Source organism: Gymnoscopelus microlampas (genome assembly GCF_963454915.1).
Source record: "Gymnoscopelus microlampas genome assembly, chromosome: 21".
Lineage (NCBI taxonomy): Eukaryota > Metazoa > Chordata > Actinopteri > Myctophiformes > Myctophidae > Gymnoscopelus > Gymnoscopelus microlampas.
In genome coordinates this window covers 36,111,946-36,133,289 of record NC_139958.1, presented here as the reverse complement: position 1 = coordinate 36,133,289, position 21,344 = coordinate 36,111,946, and the positions used below count along the sequence as shown (strand labels likewise).

At 42.4% G+C, this 21,344-nt stretch overlaps 1 protein-coding gene across 2 annotated transcripts in view; it reads left to right on the top strand.

The window, feature by feature from the left end:
• Window positions 1–21,344, top strand: part of ctif (CBP80/20-dependent translation initiation factor) — a 106,462-nt gene that overhangs the window by 78,010 nt on the left and 7,108 nt on the right. For both annotated transcript variants that reach the window (XM_084046618.1, XM_084046617.1), the window contains 4 exons: window positions 5,937–6,636; window positions 8,173–8,337; window positions 9,608–9,742; window positions 15,472–15,627. In XM_084046618.1, coding sequence (XP_083902744.1) covers window positions 5,937–6,636; window positions 8,173–8,337; window positions 9,608–9,742; window positions 15,472–15,627 — 1,156 coding nt within the window. The remainder of the gene's footprint in view (window positions 1–5,936; window positions 6,637–8,172; window positions 8,338–9,607; window positions 9,743–15,471; window positions 15,628–21,344) is intronic.

Sequence of the window (21,344 nt, the reverse complement as noted above, 5' to 3'; positions counted from 1 at the left end):
TCATTTGGATTCCATGGAAGCCAGCATGTCTTCTATGGAAGCATGTTGCGCAGCAAAAATAGCCGATCTACAAGCTCTCAATGCGTCTGCGACGCATTGAGAGCTTGTAGAAAGGCTATTTTAGGTTATTTTAAGATCAGAGCATTTGAAGTGGTCAAACTAGCAATATGTTCAGAAGCGTCTTCCATAATATCTTAATCGTCTCGGATATTTCATATAAAAGCAAAGAATCTGTGTTTTCTTCACATGGTTGGCAGTATGTAGAACAGCAGGAACAATGTTACTAAAGCATCCTAATTTTACATATTGTGTTCATTGTTTAGGAATAGTGCGCGTGTGGTGGGGGATCCTTTCACAAGGATTCACAAATGGCACATTAGGACATTTTCAGTCGTGAGATTTAATTTAGCTTTAATCCATGATTACGTGATATCATATTGGGGAAGTGCTGCACGTTAGACACGCGGGTCGAGCTGTACCCAAAGTAATAGATGCCAGGCCTGTGTGCCGTAGGGCTGTCAAACGAATATTCGAATATGAAAATTAATATTCAAATAAAAAAAATAAAACTACTTTTTCTATTTATTATTTTTTTATGTTTATTTGACAGGGACAATACAAAAAAACAGCGTATGAGGTTATAAAAACAAACAAAATATATGTTTTGTTGGATCCGAACACTCGATACATTGTTTTTTGTACTGTTTCTGTCAAAATTAAATAAAATAATAATAATAAATAAATAATATGCAAAAACATTCAGGACATAATCATAAGGCAAAAGGTGAACAACGTGATAACAATATAAGGCATAATTCTACCACAATTCTTCCCTCAGGCCAGTCCTCAAGAAAGCTGAGTGAGAGCAAGACCCAAGAGTCTTAAAAGCCACTCTAGCTAGTAGCTACACCCAACCGGACCCTTCGCCTTAAGTTAACTTGACGCAGACATTCTTCCGAAGGACGCCAGTCTGTTCTTTGCCTACTGGTATCAAGAAATGGTCCTGGTCATCTCCGCAGACGCAGGCACTGCAGTCGGCCATCCAGCTGACCAACGGCTCTAGTCTTTGCGGTGTTGTTCCAGCGCAATATTTAGTGGCCGCAGTGGTTCTCAACCTTTTCAGGCCGTGACCCCCCCGCCCCCAAATTAATCATATGTGAACTGGGGACCCCCCACCCTGACAAGTACCTGGAATGTAGGAGTTGAGGCATTACATTTTGTTTGACTCGGTTTATAAATACAGGTAAATATAACAGATAGCTAGCAGATAAATATTGTGAAAATATTGTGAAAATAGCAGATCTACAAGCTTGTAGTTCTGCTATTTTCTCTTTCTTAGGTAATATTCGACAATTTAGCCAATGTTTGACAATTGTTTATAATATAGTTTGTTGGTTACTTTTGACGTAGTAATGGGAGTTATTCGTTTATTTAAATTTTATAGGTATTAAAAAGGTCTTAAAAGTCCTTCAATTGTCACTTTAGAAATGTGCAGATACCATGTTGAGTGAGAAAATAATGTTACACATTAAGCTAATCATCTGGGGACCCCCCCAAAATAATTTGAGGACCCCCAGTTTGGGAACCATTGGTCTAGAGAGATCACATCACAACCCCAGATCCACAAAGAAGATTTCTAAAGTCCACCAGTGAACTTTGATTTCCTTGTGTGAGCTTGCATAATGACAATTACCTCAGCTCTATGCGGCCTAAAGAATATCTAAAATGTTTAGTTTGGTTCCTGATCCTATTCTAACTTTTTTGAAAAGTAGTACAGGCTACCTTCAGTGCCACACAGTGTTATTTCACAAGGCTAAATATGAATACAAATGTATGATTTCACTTGTTCATTCACTTTTTCTTTAAAGTTGAACTCTCAAAAAAATGAATTTTCAGAAGGTGACAAATGCAACAAGAATGTTGGCCTTCCTTCTCTGAGCAAAGTGGTCTCTGTGTGTTCAATCCATTTTCATTTAGTTTGTATTTTCACTTTGATTCTCATCGTCTTTCCACTTCAGCCTCCAGCTCCTTTAATCAAGGTTATCATTTTCATTCGTTTTTTATTTCGTTTTGACTTCAGTCACACTTTTTTTGTTTTCATTCGTTTTTAAAGTGAGTTTTGTAGTTTTTGTAATGTTTCGTTTTATTTTAGTTTCAGTTTGTTATTGTAATATGGTGTGGTCAGCGGCAAGATCCAAAAAGCTCAGAAAAAGAGTGAAAATAGCAGATCTACAAGCTTGTAGATATGCTAATTTCACTATTTTTGACAATTATTGACAACAGCTTAAAGCTAAGATTCAGATTCACTTTGTTGTCACTTAGATGCAGTGTTTGGGTACGTACTGTACATGTGAAAAACTTACGCTCTGAAGCGCCAATACAATAAAAAACATGATAAAAACATGATAAAACGACCTAAAACACTCATTGAACAATAAACAACGGGCAAGAATATCAGTGAAAGAAAGTGCATAGTGCAAAGTACAGAGAGTTATTGCACAGTCACTTTTCATTGTTATTTAACAGTCTGATGGCCTGGTGGGGAAAAAAACTGTTCCTCAGCCTGCTAGTGTGCGCTTTGAGGATCTTGTATCCCTTCACCCTTTTGGACTCTAGAGGAGAGAACAGTCTTTTGTGGGGGTGCGTGGGGTCTTTAACCCATTGAGACCTGAAGCCGATTCTACATGTCTCCTAAATCCCAACAGTTTTCTGAAAAACCTATGTTTCTATATCAATCTTTTTCATGTCAAGGACCCCCAAAATCATATGTATTTGGCCGCGGACCCCCATCAAAATATTTTGTTCCAGGGACCCCAAGAAGCATAGATTTGAGTTAAAAATGTTCGCTTTGAAAATATATATATATTCAAAGATTTGCACACATTTTCACGATTTTTCAAAAATAGCAGATCTACAAGCTCATAGCGCGGCACTCGGTGCCGCGCTATGAGCTTGTAGATCTGCTATTTTTGAATAGCCCAAAGTGTAAAATAATGCTTTTTTAGCTCTAATCTAAAAATGACACAGTTCCAGGTCTTAATGGGTTAAAGGGCAAGACCACTTTGGTAGAGGTTTGGGTTGTGTAGTTACCTTGCCATGATGTAACTCCAAAGGTGGACAAGACATCAAAAATAATTGCTCCATTGATTAGAAATTGATAATTCAAAATATGCTCCTCATTGACTTATATTGTACGGTGAAACAGCTCTAAAAGTCATTCTTTTAGCACATACATGAACACAAACAAAGCTGATTCAGACAATATAGAACATCACCAAACCCCGTACTGTTTATTTTTCAAATAAAAATGGCAACTTCCTGTTGATTTTACAATTTGAAGATGTGGATCCAGATCCGCGGATCCAGTCCGTGTTTTCTTCCTAGTAAAAATAGTAAAATCAACAGGATGTTAACATTTTTATTTAAAAAAACAAACAGTACTGGGTTTTGTGACGCTCGATATTGTCTGAATCATCTTTGTTTGTGTTCGTTTACGTGCTAAAAGAGTGACTTTGAGAGCTGTTTCACCGTACATTTTAAATCAATGAGGAGCATATTTTGAATTATTAATTTCTAATCAATAGAGTAATCATGTTTTATTTCTTATCCACCTTTGTAGTTACATCATGGCAAGGTAACTACACAACCCAAACCTCTACCAAAGTGGTCTTGCCCTTTAATGATCCTCAGGGATTTATTGAGGCAGCGCTGGGTGTAGAGGTCCTCCAGACTAGGCAGCTCACACCCAGTGATGTTCTCGGCAGTGCGAAAGACTCTCCTCAGCTGCTGTATGTAAGGACATTTTCTGTATGATTTTAGTTCATTTAAGTCGGTGTTAATTTCGCCGACTAAAACTATGACGAAAAATGTTCGTCGGCTACCTTTTTTTCACTGACGAACACTAGATAAAAACTAAGCTATGGTGACTAAAACTAAGACTAAATGCATTGACAATTTCGTCAACAAATAAAAACTAGACTAAAATGTTAGGGAGGGACGAGTGGAGAAGAGATCCAGGCGCTCGGGTGTTGCGCTCTGAAAATAGCAGATCTACAAGTTGTGAGCTTGTAGATATTTTCAGCATGCAACCAAGTGTAAAATCAGCCATTACGACGCCATCAAGGCACCACCAAAATACATTTTGTCGACAAAATCAACTGTAGATTTAGTCGACTAAAATCTTATTATATTTAGTCGACTAAAATCAGACTAAACCTATGTCCGAAACATTCCTTTTTTATTATTATTCAAAAAAACAAAAACATTTTATAACTAGAAAATGTGCTCCTCGGAGCACAGGTCTCCGCCAGTACTGTTCCTGATTAATCCTGTCTTACCTCACTTAAAAAGATATAAATGATCTTTTGAAGTGACACACCTATTTATAGAACTCTATTTCATCATGCGTCTCGCTAGCCAATCAAAGCACACCCTTTCAACATATTGTCACGTGTCACGTGAAGCTTGACCAATGTTAGCTTGGTGGACACACGGAAGGACGAGAACGAAAACATAGTCTCCTGGCGGAGACAATTATTAAAATAGACGATTTACATGATGTGACGCGTTTTGAGCTTGTCAGAGTTAAACACCCGTAAGGGGCCATTTGGAAACCCCTTAAGGAACCATGAGGGTCCCTGGACCACACTTTGAGACCCACTGGTGTAGCAGAGTGTTTCCAGTGAGCCAACATCCACAATAGCAGCACCCTGACTCTGTTTGACCAGAATGGAACAGAGCCGTCATTAGTATCATTGGTAACACCTGTGAATGTCTTCTTCTGCTGTGAATAGAGCTTATACCCGTTGTACCCGTTATAAGGGAACTCGAGAGTACCTGTTGTGGCCGTCGGCGTGCATGTGGGTATACGAGTGGAAATAAGGGAGGGCCTCCTCCTCCTTTTAGTTTTTGTACGTTTTGGAGAGATGGAGGAGTTATACAGTAGTTGCAGATTGTGTGTACATGTGTTGGAGAGGTACTGGAAAAAGGCTGTGTGTGTGTGACTGTCCACCTGAGGACCAAGTGGGACCAGGAAAAACCTGAACTTTTGGGGACATGGTCAGGTCCCCTGGGGTCCTACGGTCGCCTATGAAACATTTTTAGAGCTAAAGAACCAAGTTGGGGTCCAGATTAGAATTAGAATTAATGTGCCGCGCTACAAGCTTATAGATCTGCTATTTTTGAAAAATCGTGAAAATTATTTTTAAAATATTTCTTTCCGATTTTATTTTTTTTTAGGATTTTGAAAATGTTTAGAAGCGGCCTCAGGTCTTAATGGGTTAAAGATACTTTAACTTCAAGTTATTAGTCGGCGCGATGTAGTTTGAGACTGGTTTTCCTTGCCGTAACGTGGTCTGTGCCCTTTTTTCTGGGTGCAAAAGGTACTTATGGAGCCGACTGAGTGTAACAGCAGAGTAGTACCACTGCTAGTCGAGTCTGTGTGCACAGTAGTTTCACAGACGGACGCGCCTCCTCTACACGAGGTCGACTAATCCAATGAACCATATGTCAGCTTGCTCGTCCAGGCCTGAGCCAGTGTAGGACAGGAGAACGTGCAGTAAACACTGTCCATCCATAAGGAGCCTTTTTTCTGCTGATCTTGAGAGGCGTCGTTCCTATTTTAGACCAAAGACTATACCGTGGGTAGAGAGGATACAACATCGAGGGTGCTTATCCGCATGCGTGGTTGTGATCTGCGATGCTCACTGAAGTCCGCCTCCAGCTAAGAGAGTTGAATTAAAGCTAAAACGGACGGCTTCGGGAATGGTCTGGGACCGGAAGAGAGGTAGGGCGGAAAGGCAGGTAGGAGAGCACACTGACCCATATGTGTCAGCGTCCAGGGCAGAGAGTGCTCGGGGAGAGAGCGAGAGAGAGAGCGGGCGCGCCGCCGAGTGCCGCTCGACCGCGTGGCTAAACGACACCCACTCTCATTCCAGGAGACAGCAACGAACGCAGAGCGGCGGAGGAGATGGAGGCAAGAACCAGAGTCAACAGCAACAACAACAACAGCAGCAACAACAACAATCACCCCAGCAGCCCAGAGACCATGGCCAACAGCTGTCCCCACATCAGCAGCAGCATCAGCAGAACTCCCCGGAGCAGCCGGGAGACAACAGGAACAACGGCAGCGGGCGGCCCCCTCGCCAGCACCAAGGAGGAGGCGGGGGGCGCCAGGGAGGCCCGCCGCCGCACCACGGCTACAGCCAGAACCGCCGCTGGCACCACAACCCGAAAGGACAGGGTCACCACCACGGACAGATGCACCTTACCGGGGACAAAGGACATCAGGGTCACCACGGACAGCAGACGCACCTTACCGGGGACAAAGGACTAAGCCCCAGAACCACCAAAGAGACCAGCGAGAATGTCAAGGTAGGCGAGGAGCCCGGCAGATCGCCGCCACAGGAGCCTAGAGGCGTCAAGGGTCCCGGCGAATCGCCCACGTCCGGGTCGACGACGCCGGCCAATGAAAACGCGCGCCCGGTGGACCACCGGGCGGCGGCGCATCAGAAGGAGTGCGGCGTCGCCACCAGCCCGCCGGGGAACAGGGAGGCGGGCGAGAGCCAGCTGGACCGGCCCCAAATCAGCCTGCTGCAGTCCTCCAAGGAGAGACTGAGAGGCAGGCTAAAGGACAAGGTACGAGGAAAAGCTGCTTACTGCGTTGTCAGTCAGCATTACCCGCAGGCAGCGCACGAGCACACACACACACACACACACACACACACGTTTGTATTACTATACTTGTGAGGACATAAAGAGTTTAGCACAGTCATTTTATAAATGCCTTCTGTTTTTTTTCCAACCCTAAAGCTTGAGTTTAATTGCGTGCCGGTGTCGGGCACCCAAAACAGCCGATCTGCAAGCTCACAACGCGTCGCGCTGCGACGCGTTGTGAGCTTGCAGATTGGCTGTTTTGGGGTGCCGTCAACTATCATTCAAGCCTAAATCGTAATATTTTCTATAAACATCATACAACCTTTTTTCTTGTGAGGGCAAGGACAATCGTTCTCACAATATCTATTTCTCAAATTCTACTATACTTGTGGGGACATTTGGGCCCGCGCACGCGCACGTATTAGTAGTCTTGAAAATGTGCTAGCATTTTCAGTCACACCCACAGACATTCAGACTCAGATCATCAAACATTAATCTTTGCTTTGTTCATTATGTGTTACTATTCACACAAACACACACACACACACACACACACACACACACACACACACACACACACACACACACACACACACACACACACACCCACACACACAGATTGTGTATTTTAGTATGAAGAGGGGAGAGGTGTTCCCCTCAGAGGAGATAAAGTAGCTGAAGCAGCATTAGCTAAGAGTCTCTGATATTTTCCTCTTGGTGTGCTAAGTTAGCTAGCCGCCTGCCGTTAGCTTCCTCACTCTACTGCAAACCCTTCAACCACGCAGGGGATGGTTTTATTGACTTTATTGAGTTTATTAGGATCCCCATTAGCTGGTGCATAATCTTTCTGGGGTCCACACATAACATAAAAACATGGCATTCGACAATGATATTAAAAAAAACAGTGACTTTAATATCATCCATCATATACAACTTATTTTCTGATTCCCCATTTCCTTGGAAAGAGAAAAGAAAGAAAATATTTTTGACAAATGCCTACCTTCAATTCTATTATTAACACATTAAGACCCGGAACGCATCCGTGTCACTTTCTATTTCTTCGGCTATTCAAAAATAGCAAATATACAAGCTCATAGTGCGGCACTCGGTGCCGCGCTATGAGCTTGTAGATCTGCTATTTTTGAAAAAATCTTAACTTTTTTTTTTGTTTTGTTTTTTCAAAAAACTTTTAGGATTTAGAAAACATGTTTTAAGAATCGCCTCAGGTCTTAATGGGTTAAAGTAAAACAGACCAAAAAAATCAAATCAACTCATAATTATAACTCTGTGTGTGTGTGTGTGTGTGTGTGTGTGTGTGTGTGTGTGTGTGTGTGTGTGTGTGTGTGTGAACGTGCCATATTCCTGCATAATGTTTGAACGCTCTTACCTGTATAAATGTGTGTGTACTACTGTACCTGTTTGATGTGGTAATACTGGACCTCAGCTAACCTAGTTTTTATTTTTTTGCTTTATTCCATGTATTATTTGACCCTCTCTCTCTCTCTCTCTCTGGGTCAGGAGGAGGTGTGTGTGGAGCGAGCGAACGCGGCGCCCCAGCGCATCGACCGGCTGGTGGAGCTCCTCAACAGCATGAGGAGCAACAGCAGTGGCGTGGAGCGCCAGCTGGCCTCCTTCATCGAGGAGGCGCAGGGCTCGGCGCAGTCGGAGGAGACCCTGTCCGAGGTGCGTCCCCAGCCGCCATGTCGTTTTGGATTCCATATAGGACAGTGGTTCTCAAAGTGGGGGTTTCCGGGGTCTCCCAGGGGGTTCCTCAGGAAAATGTGTTTTGCACAGCATTACAATAATTTTAACCATTTTATCCGTTTATAAGTTGGCTCCTTTTCACGCTTTTCACAAATGGCCCGACAGAATGTTTCCGTGGTGAGATTTAATTGGCTCCATGCACAGCAGCCATATTGGGAATGAATTGGGCCCCTTCCTTAGTTCCTTCACAGGTGTTACCAATGATACTAATTAAGGCTCTGTTCCATTTAGTGTAGCATAGTGGTTGTCTTATTTTCAAGGACCCCCCATAACTCTGAGAGTGTACAAATGGAACCAAATGGACCCTTACGGGTCCATTTGGTTCCATTTGTACACTCAGAGTTAGACACCCACCATAAGGGGCCATTTGGGAACCAACTGGAGTGTTTCTAGTGAGCCAACATGCACGATATCAGCACCCTGACCAGAATGGAACAGAGCCCTTCATTAGTATCATTGGTAACACCTGTGAAGGAAGTAAGAAGAGGCCCAATTTCTTTCAAATATGGCTGCTGTGCATAGAGCCTATTTGAGTCATTTGGATGCCATAGAAGCCAGTCGTCTATGGCAGGGGTTCCCAAAGTTGGGGTTCGCGACTAGGGGTGGGACGATATATCGATATTGCGATATATCGCGATACTTTCTCCCGCGATAAATAATCGATATACTGCCGAAAAATATCGATATTAAAACTAATTTTTCTTGTTTCGCTTGTGATACGTTGTTTTCCCGACTCTGTATTTGTGTAATGATGATTTTGAACTGTTTGGTGCTATTTTATGTGTTTATGAATAGAATACAAGGATTATCGTGATATATCGTTGGTGAAATTTCATGCAATATATATCGTGATATCACAATATATCGAATATCGTGATATTATTGTTTTCGAGGGCCTAATATCGCCACAGATATCGTATCGTGAGATACCCAACATTGAGTGACTGTAAGTTCTTCTAGGGGTGAAATGCTCCTTTAAATACTTTTGCCCGGAACCCCCCCCCGCAAGGACCGCTGGGGGTCCCTGGACCCCACTTTGAAAGTGTGTGTGTGTGTGTGTGTGTGTGTGTGTGTGTGTGTGTGGGGGAGGCTCCTGAACTCCCAAATGGCAGATTAAAGACTTTGGCCTAAAAAAAACAGAATGTTTTCAGTGGGCGTGAGATGTCATGTGAGCTTTTAACCCACGCAGGTGGTCAGCACCATCTACTCCAAAGCCGTGTCGGACCGGAGCTTCGCCGCCACCGCCGCCCGGCTCTGTGACAAGATGGCGCTCTTCATGGTGGACGGCACCAAGTTCAGGTCCCTGCTCCTCAACATGCTGCAGGTGAGAGATGGATCAACGGGACGCAGTCAGGGTTGCCAGATCTGATCATTATAATTTCCCCCGCGAGATTTAGTTTGAAAATAGCCGATCTACAAGCTCACAACGCGTCGCATCGCGACGCGTTGTGAGCTTGTAGATCTGCTATTTTCAAATAGCTGATGTATATGTTAACTCATTCCCTGCCTAGAACGACTAAAACGACTTCTGTCATAAGCCATGCCTGCCAAGAACGACTAAAACGACTTTTAAAAAAAATATATATATATATATATATATATTTTTTTTTTACATTTTTTAAGATTTCATTTTTTATTTTTTATTTATTTTTATTAACTCATTTAATGCCATGGTCATTTTTGAATTTTCAGTCACAAATCGGAAAACTTGTATGAAAATACAGCCTTGACCACCACCGCTGCCCTTTAGCCCCATTTATATTCAGCGGTGTGTCACGCGCCGGCGGGGGCGGGGGTGACGGCGCGTGACACACTGATGCGTGTCCAAGTATAAACCTGCCATTTTATCCTCTTCTCCATCCACCTCTACTCCGCCGTCCTGCTCACACCTCCTCACCCAGAGCAGCATGGATCAGCGCCTCCCCCACCTCTCTCCTCCCTCTCTCTACACCTCCTCCTCCCTTCCTTTTATCTCCTCATCCCTCACTTCTTGTTCTAAATGCCAGATAGCCATGCCTCACGCGCACTCTCACACACACACACACACACACACACACACACACACACACACACACACACACACACACACACAATGCCCCGCTGATGGCACGCCAAGTTAACCCGTTGAGACCTGAAGCCGATTCTACACGTCTCCTAAATCTCAACAGTATTCTGAAAAATGCATGTTTCTGTATCAGTGGTGCTCAATCTTTTTCATGTCAAGGATATATGTTAATATGTATTTGGCCGCGGACCCCCATCAACATATTTTGTTCCAGGGACCCCCCAGAAGCAAAGATTTGAGTTAAAAACGGTTCGCTTTAAAAAATATATATATTCAAAGATTTGCACACATTTTCACATTTTTTCAAAAAATAGCAGATCTACAAGCTCGTAGCGCGGCACTCGGTGCCGCGCTACGAGCTTGTATATCTGCTATTTTTGAATAGCCCAAAGTGTAAAATAATGCTTTTTAGCTTCAATCTAAAAATGACACAGTTCCAGGTCTTAATGGGTTAAAATGTTAACCCACCTGCTGCATCGATCGCCACACTTTTACCCTTTCACCTCCTTCACCTCCTGCTGTCATTCTTCTCACGGTTGCATTGCTTAATTCATTCATTCATTCATACATTCAAGATTTATTTAGTCTGGAAAATGACACTGAGTAATTAAACTCATTTGCAGTGTCGTCGAGTAACACGATACAGCGCAATTCAACAACGTCACTGTTTAAAAAAGACATTACATCTGGGAATTGGAAAATAAAAAGGCCTACAGTACATGTGAGATATAAAAGTTACACATGGAAATTCAAGACAGCATTTTTTTCAAAATTCTAAAAACAATGACACATTGCTGTGACCTGTTTGGTCACCAGAGTTCTAAAACGACTCAAGGGTACTAGAGTGGTTCATTCCAATGTAGTCTGCGGGTCATTCCATGTGGTAGGGGCCACAGAAGCTAAAAGCAGATCTACAAAATTCAGAATTGACCATGGGCACCTTAAATGTGAGAAAACTACTTGAACGGGTGTGATAGGGTCCAGCGGGGGACCCATTCCTAAAAATGATGAGCTGAAAAATAACATAATGGCCGATATTATTTTGTCCAAACCGCCTCATGTTTTTTTTTTGGGGGGTCCTAGTGTGGAAAGTCAGCCTCTACCTGTTCTGTCTTCTGTGTTCTCTCCCCTAATTCCTCTTCTGTGTGAACGCTGTGAAACCGTCAGAAGTGGGGTTGAGTAAAGATGCATGTCGTTGCCAGACCCCTGCTCTCCCAGGGGGTCCTCAGCTTAATTAGCTAACGTGGCGTCACAATCATTTTAACCACTTAAGCTTTGGCTATTCAAAAATAGCAGATATACAAGCTCATAGCACGGCACCGAGTGCCGTGCTATGAGCTTGTATATCTGCCATTTTTGAAAATCTTGAAAATGTGTGCATATCTTTAAATATATATATATTTTTTTTTAACTCAAATCTTTGCTTCTGGGGGTCCCTGGCACAAAACATTTTCAGTTGGGGGTCCGCGGCCAAATGTATATAAATGTAGGGGTCCTTGGCATGAAGAAGGTTGAAAATAGTGTTTAACACCGGGATTCCCGGGATGCGGGAATCCCGGGAATTCGGGTTTTTTTACCATCCCGGGAATTCACTTCAGTTCCCGGGCTTCCCGTTTTTTTTTTTTCTTGTTAGAAATGAATACTAATTAGTAGAAAGCCCTATCTACAGCGTGGAGGAATTACTATTATAATTAGGAAAGTTACTTGCCGCGTTGCCGACCAGGGCAGGGTCCCATCGTCCCGTTGTGAACCAATATGGGACGCACTGAATGAATGTAACAGTAATGAACAAAATAAAACACAAGTGGCCGTGATGCCCCATGCCTGCCCTGCGCAGTACGCACGCTGATTTCACTGTTTCCTCTGCTGTCAATATGGTAGACACCAGTTGACTAGTTCAGATTCAACATCATCAAGTGAAACGCTGCATAAACAGTAGCCTAGGTAGGTTTGATCGAGTCTATATTCCAGCTTAAAATGCGCACAAGCCAAGCAATGCTTTTGATAGAGAGAGAGGACAGACCGGAGAGCTGAAGAGAGAGAGAGCGAGAGAGCGAGAGAGAGAGAGAGAGAGAGAGAGAGAGGGAGGGAGAGGGGGGGGGGGGAGGGAGGGAGAGGGGGGGGGGGGGGGGGGAGAGAGAGGGGGGGGGGGGGAGAGAGAGAGAGAGAGAGAGAGTATTAGACCGATGTGGTCCGATTTTTTTTATCATCATTAATGTAGCCTACCCTACCTACACTTGCATTTTAGAACGTTCAAACTACTGTACCATTTTACTAGAACTACCCAGTAGAACAAGTGAACTGCACAGCTGTCTGTCTCATTGATTGTCAGTGCTGGCAGCGCATGCATGTGCACATCAAAATCACACTACAAAACCCCACATTTGATCAACAACAAAATATAGATTAATAGACAACATACAGCCAACATCCCAAAATGGAGTCTTATAATATCCAGCAAGTAGCCTAATATAAATTAATAACTGCAAACAAATGACAAGTTTAGGCTATCAAATCAATATCCTACAAAAGTAGAGAAAAGCTGTGACCTCACCGGCGCTCTGATGGACAATAAATACATATTCCTTTTGCAAATTCTCTTGTCAATAATGATACAAATGGAACGTTTATTTCAGCAGCTAGAGTTTGACATTGTTTGAGTGCGTTTTGAGCGCAGCTCCTCGTTAAGTTAATTGTCTTCACCCGCTGCGCAACAGGGCAGATCTCCGCAGGCTATTATATTTATATATTATATTTATATGATTTTAAAAAATCAAATTAAGTCATTATTAGTGCAAGTTCATAGGTGGATAGGGACATTTGGGCACCTCGTGTAAAATTGTCTATTTAAGTATCTACATATAAATGCATTTATTGGGCACTCTTTTTTTTTTTTACCCTTTAACGGGAATTCCCGGGAAGCCCGGGAAAAGGTCTGAAAATTCCCGGGAATTAAAATTAGCTATTTCCCGGAAAATGTTAAACCCTAGTTGAAAACCACTAAGCTATGTCAACAGAAGAGCACGGCTACACTGTTTACAATTCAACATTCATCCTATCCTACTATTATTAAATGAGGTCATCTCTGCCTGTCTGAACACGTTTTTTCTCCTCAGTGGTTTCTCCAATCGATAAAACACGGAAACTTGAACACGGGCGTTGACCCATTGCCATACGAGGACAGTGACAAAGCCTGTTTTTCGCTTTCCCCAAATGTAGCCTCTTTGTTAGCGTTTTTGTGAATTCTGCGGACGTTTGGGGGTGTACTGCACATGCGCGGGCTCTGTCGTCACGGTTACGTCCCCGCAGGCTATAGGATTTCCTTCCCATTTTTCCAATCCCATTTTGTCTCTCTGGTAATGATCCGCTAAACGTTCTGTGTGTGTGTGTGTGTGTGTGTGTGCGCGTTCTTGCGTTCGTGCGTAATGGATTGTCATCCGAGTGTCAAGCATGGCGGTTGTCTGTTTAGAATGTGTGTGTGAGCCCTGTGAAGTCGTTTCCCTGTAAGAAGTGTGTGTGATGCTTGTCACCCCAGTGTTACAACCTCACTGGGCTCCATAAACTGTCTGTGTGTGTGTGTGTGTGTGTGTGTGTGTGTGTGTGTGTTAGCATGTCTTTTGGCTGCAGTGTGTTTATTTGTCTTTGCACACATGCAGTATAATTCGTTGCTCTCGGGTGGAAACCTTGCATGTCTAAAACCGTTTATTTTTACCAGCTTGCTTGAAGAGCTAGCAACACTTTTTGATAATTGGCTGTCCTTTAAGCCAATGAGGAGACTTTCCCATACTCTGAACGGTGGTGTTGCGTCATCACGTCCTCTCAGGCTATGGCATCCTACCAGACTTGTGACTGCTCACAAGTTGACGCAACATTGCCTCGTGAAAAAAAAGCCCAACCATGAAAGGCAGATAATGTTGCCATACTGTCTGAATGGGAAAACACGTTTATTTTATTTTATTAGGACTCACAGAATTTCCCTGGAATTGCTAAGATTTAATTTGAACACATTCCATGCCAGGGTTTGATATCATAATGTACTCACCAGTGCCAGCGATTTATTGTTGTTTTTTTGTTTTTTTCACCTCGCCACAGACCTCGCTAAATACCTTATGATCGCGCGTTAAACTGTTTGTAGACACACAGGGTAGCTGTGTGAGTGGCCCAGAGAAGACATTTTCAATCGACGACATTCCATTTTGCAGTAGTCGCAGTTTCTATTAAACAGCGTTCAGCGCGGAGAAAAACAACAACCGAGATAATGGCGGATTAGCGGAAGCTTTAGAGCGGCGGGCGGATGGGAACGAAAATCTTCGATTGACATTAATTTCCGTTTCCGGTGTGCTGCAATGAAATGTGTCACTGGGAGAGAGGCCTACAATGAAATGTGTCACTGCTAGAGAGGCCTACAATGAAATGTGTCACTGGGAGAGAGGCCTACAATGAAATGTGTCACTGCTAGAGAGGCCTACAATGAAATGTGTCACTGCGAGAGAGGCCTACAATGAAATGTGTCACTGCGAGAGAGGCCTACGATGAAATGTGTCACTGCGAGAGAGGCCTACAATGAAATGTGTCACTGTGAGAGAGGCCTACAATGAAATGTCTCACTTCGAGAAAAAAAGAAAAAAAAGACCACTTCGCGTAGATCTACGCGACTGGCACGCTACGCAATTATTTAGGTTCGCGTAGAACTACGCGATTGGCACGCAATGTGTTAAAGACATCTTTTAATTTTAAAAGACAGGATATTTAAATGTTATGTTTTGTTTACATTACATTTCGTGCTGCGGATTAAAAAAAAAATGCTGCCCCCCGATCCATAAATAATGGATCGGGGGGCAAAAAAAAGCTTGCCGCAAGCTGGTATAAAATAACTCTTTTTTTTTTTAAGTCGGACGTGAGTGAGTCACTCACTCACTCTCACACACACACACACACACACACACACTGACCCTGTGTGTTTCTCTCCCCCCCCCCCCCCCCAACAGAAGGACTTTGCTCGTCGGGAGCAGCTGCAGCAGCGTGACGTGGAGAGGTGGCTGGGTTTCATCACCTTCCTGTGTGAGGTGTTCGGAACCATGAGGAGCATCGCGGGGGAACCCTTCAGGGTTCTGGTCTGTCCCATCTACACCTGCCTACGAGAGGTCGGTAGTCACAATGTCACAATGTCACTACACTCTACATCTACACCTCTCTACTAGAGCAAGGGTTTCCAAACTTTTCAGGACGTGACCCGGACCCCCAAAATAACCATATTTGAACTGGGACCCCCCCCCCCCACCCTGACTAGCCAGTGGTGGAAAGTAACTATGTACATTTTCTTAAGTACTGTACTTAACTCTCTCAGTGCCAGACCCCGAGTTATCCCGAGTTTTTAATGTATATACCCTCCCTGCCAGAACGAAAAATCCAGAGTTTTTAAAATTAAAATTATTATTATTATTTTTTTTATTTATTTTTTTGAAAAAAAAGTGGTCAGAACCCAAGATATCATTATCTGAAGATTTGCAGCTCCATCCACTCCTTGTTTAACTTACAACTGAAAAAGGCTGTATCTCGCTTCCTAAGCACTTTTTTTTTACTTTGAAAAAAACAAAAAAAATCTTGGCACAGTTCGCAATACTTTTTTTATTTCATTGGCACTGAGAGAGTTAAGTACAATTTTGTGGTGTTTGTACTTCACTTGACTATTTCCAATTTCCAATGCTTTTACTGCTACTCCACTACATCTCAGAGGCAAATATTGTACTTTTACTCCACTACAATTATTTGAAAACTTTAGTTGCTAGTTACTTTTCAGATATAAATGATTATATTATGAAACATACATTAACCACTTTAGCTCTATTTTGTACATAGGCTATTTGAAAATAGCCGATCTACAAGCTCACAAGTTGTGAGCTTGTAGATCTGCTATTTTCAAACATTTTAGTACTTTTACTTTTGGTACTTTAAGTACATTTTGATGCCAATACTTGTGTACTTTTACTCAAGTCATTTTTTTATTAAGGACTTTTACTTGTAACAGAGTACTTCTACATTGCAGTATTGGTACTTATACTTAAGTAAAGAATTTGAGTACTTTTTCCACTACTGTGACAAGCACTTCGAATTGTAGGCATTTCTTTACTCGACTCGGTTCCACAGATAAATACTATAAAGATGGACGAACTACAAGCTCGCAACGTGCGTTGTGAGCTTGTAGGTCGGCTATTTTCTCAACGCTTGCCTCTTCCTTACGTAATATTTGACAATTTGGCCAATTGTTTTTTTAAAAAGGTCTTAAAAGTCATTAAATTGTAACTTTATAAATGTGCAGATACCCTTTATACACTTATACTGTATGTTGGTAACTGTTGACAATGACTCGTTATAATTCGTCCTTGGCAGTGAGAGAGTTAAGCTAGTCATCGGGTGACCCAGCAAAATAATTTGGGGACCCCCAGTTTTGGAACCACTGTACTAACGGTTGTGTCACAAACATCTACACCTGCCTGCGAGAGGTGGGTGTCCGTCACAATGTTACACGTGAGGCACTGCTGCTGTACTGCAGTGATTCTCACACCTTTTTTAATTAAAAAAAAAAGACCCCCGTTTTTGACTCGTTTACGTTTAGAGCTTACACTTCTCTTTCAGAGTATTAGCAAACCTCTTCAAAGCCTTCGGTATCGGGATCCTCTCCACCTACAAAACTAATTCCCTTTTCTACTGGCCATGTACAGACGTGGGACAGATGAACCTGAAACCTGAAACCACAATGACCCGGCTCACTTCCCATTTAAAAAGAAACACGCTTCCCTCTTTTTGGTCAAAGCCAGTCTAGACGTTTGATAACCGCAGTGGGTGGTGGTCCAGACAGACAGACAGACAGACAGACAGACAGACAGACAGACAGACAGACAGGCTGTAAAACACCTGACTCTCGGTTCAGTTCCCTGTTGTCGCTCACCTCACACTCCGGTAGAAACCTTGTTTGTCCAAAAAATAGTGAAACCAGTCAATCTTTGTGAGCTTTCAGATCTGCTGTTTTCACTACTTTTGTGCGACACTCTTGTAAGCCGAAGTAGGGCATTCATTTACAAAAAAAAAACGACCATAAAAGTTGAAATATGGCGATACAAGGTTTTTGAAGAGAGTTCAAATGGAACCTATTACGGGTCCATTGGTGTTAACTCTGGCTGCCAAGAACGATTTATCACAAGTTTTTTTGTTTTTTTATTAAAATAATTGATTTAAATGTATTTATTTTTTGGGGGGAAAAACATTTTCAGAACCCAAGATATCACCATTTGAAGATTTGCTGCTCCATTCACTTCTTGTTTAACTTATTACTGAAAAAGGCTGTATCTCGACTCCTGAGCACTTTTTTTTTTACTGTGTCTTTTTGGCCCAGACATGCTATCTTCAAAGGCAGACAATTAATGTCAACGAGGTCGCGATGACCTCGTTGACATTTGTGAAACCACACAGTAATAACCCTCAGTGATTAGCAACCATCGGGGGATCGATCATAATGGAGATAAATATTCTGTGACTACTTGAAAAAGGTAAGAAAATCGGGGGAAAAAATCGCTGGCAGTGAGAGAGTTAAATGAAAACGGAAGGTTTCTCTGTGCAGCAGAGTGGAGTTAGTGGGTAATGTGTTTACCTGAGATACAGGAAACGGGAGTAGGAGACAGACAGACAGACAGACAGACAGACGGCACAGGAGCGAGGAGAGAAAATCAACCCGCGGTTGAAATATAATTTATAGAGGTGATAATAATCGTTAGCGCCCGCGGCCGCGTGCCATGAAGTTTTACCACCTGTGCCTGTACCGTATCTCTGCCAAGTTGGCTCACACCGCCACACACACACACACTCTACTTGTATCTAACAGAAATACACACACACACACACACCCACATTCCACCCACACGCTGTCTGTGTGTGCTTGCTGCTATTCTCACTATTGTTGAATTTCTTTGGGAAACAAAGAACACTCCCAACACATCTTGTAAGCAAGCGGCTACGTTGTCAACACGGCCCCGTATTCATTAGCCTTAACCCTTTAAGACCCGAGGCCTATTCTACAAATGTCTTCTAAATCCTAACAGTTTTCTGAAAAAAACGTATGTTGCTATGTCAGTGGTTCTCAAACTTTTTCATGTCAAGGACCCCCAAAGTAATATGTATTTGGTCGTGGACCCCCATCTCAAAAATATTTTGTTCCCAGGGACCCCCAGAAGCAAAGATTTGAGTTACAGATGTTCGCTTAACAAATATACATATTCGAAGATTTGCACTGATGTTCACGTTTTTTCAAAAATAGCAGATCTACAAGCTCATAGCGCGGCACGAAGTGACGCGCTATGAGCTTGTAGATCTGCTATTCTTTGAATAGCCAAAGTATAAAATAATGGTTCAAATCTAAAATGACACACATGCTTTCCCGGTTCTAATGGGTTAACAGAAACACTACATCTGTTCATGCCGTTGCTATGAAACTGTTAAAAAAATAAGCCATATAATGTTACCATTTTAATCTTGCTCTGCGCCGGATACGTCTTTAGCTTCTAGATAAAAAACAGACATCTCCAAGATCTCAACGAATTAAACTTGCTTTAAGATTAGGCCAATTTCCAGATATGTGGGATTTGAATTGAGAAATTGTGTCAATCGCATTGAACACATTAGTTGCCATTCAAATGAAACGTCACCGTTTAGATTTTCTGCCTTTTTTTTGTTGCCAGATGAATGAATGGTAGTGATTAGGATTAATGTGGGATTTCTGAGTGATACGCTTTCTCTCCTGATGGAGCCCTGATGTCTTAATTATACCTTCAGCAGACTTGGGTGCACTCATTTAGGGGTACAGCAGTTAATCGAACTAATTCATTTAATTGATTATGAAAAATAATAATGATATATTTATAAGATAATGGATCAATAATCAATCTAAAGTTTTTGGCTATTTTCACCCTTTTTGTGTGACAACATTCCACAACAAACTATAAAAATAGATTCGATTAATTGAACAAGCAATTGATAGAACAATCGCTGCAGCCCTACACTCATTTATAGAAAGGTCTTAATCCTTCAATAAGGAAAGTGAATTCGGACGTGGCAGAATGTTCCTAGTTGATTATTATGGAGATACATTTAACCAACGTGTCGCGGAGGAGAGCTGGAAGAAGTAAGACAGAGTGGCAGTGGTGGAAAGTAACTAAGTACATTTACTTAAGTACTGTATTTGTACTTTACTTGAGTATTTCCAATTTCCAATACTTTTACTTCTACTCCACTACATCTCGGAGGCAAATATTGTACTTTTACTCCACTACAATTATTTGAAAACTTTAGTTACCTTTCAGATATAAATGATATAATGAAACCTACATTAACCACTTTAGCCCTATTTTTTACATAGGCTATTTGAAAATAGCAGATCTACAAGCTCACAACGCGTCGCATCGCGACGCGTTGTGAGCTTGTAGATCGGCTATTTTCAAATATTTAGTACTTTTACTTTTGGTACTTTACGTACATTTTGATGCAAATACTTTTACTCAAGTACATTTTTAATTCTGGACTTTTACTTGTAAGAGAGTATTTTTATATTGCAGTATTGGTACTTTTACTTAAGTAAAGAATTTGAGTACTTTTTCCACCACTGCAGAGTGGAGCGGACGAGAGCTTTTGCTGAGAGGGAAAGAGGACTGGAGATTTTGAGTAGAGGACACACACGCACACGCACACACACACACACACACACACACACAGACACACACACACACACACACACACACACACACACACGCACACACACACACACACACACACACACACACACACACACACAATGTCCCAAGAGAAGTCATTATGAACTGGTTGTTCTTGTGGTTCAGTTCCTCCTACAGTAGTGTGAGAATGACAGGACTGCAGTGATAATGACACCACTTCAAACGGTCCTACTGTCACACACACACACACACACACACACACACACACACACACACACACACACACACACACACACAGAGAGCTGGCGTAGTCCGTTGGTTGGCTTGTGCTGCCGCCGAGGACCAGGCTATTTTCCATTTTCTCTACTTTTGTGAGACACTGTGGTGAAGTGGTCCTTTATTGAATTGGGCCTTTTGAGAAATGACAAAAAATCTCTACAAGCTCACAACGCGCATTGTGAGCAATTGTTTTTTTGGACACTTTTTAGAAAGCATGCCCAAAATAGGTACCGTTACCATGCCGATCTGGTACATCGTTTTTAGAGTTAATTTATGTCCAGGCCTGCGGTTTTGGACGCATTAAGCACTTCTGCATTTTTGGAACCACATCACAACGCGCGAACGTTGCAAAAAAAAGAATACGAAAACACAAGATGATCTTTCTCAACTTCTTGCCTGGGTTTCCTGTGAATCCACCGCATGTTTTCCAACGCTTGTTAGGCTTGGCAGAGCAGCGCTTTGAGAAACAATGATGAAGACTAAACCTGTTCTAGAGGGGAAAGGGGTTTTCCTTTCTGGCAAAGCCGTCTATTATTTAGTCCTGTGTTTATCTGGCACGCCAGCATCAAGGGAAGAGTGTAGGTACGAGTAACTTGGCTGTTTGAGTCTCACGCGCGTGTGCGTGCGTGTGTGTGTGTGTGTGTGTGTGTGTGTGTGTGTGTGTGTGTGTGTGTGTGTGTGTGTGTGTGCATGCGTGTGGGAGTCTGTATTGTACATGTATTTCTATATTTCGGAGGGCCAAATGTCACCGCAAATATAGTAGAATTTGAGAAATACAGACTATGAGGACCATTTTCCTGGTCCTACAACATTTTTTGGTTTTATGGTAAAAGAAAAGATTTGAGCAGTTAGACTTACAA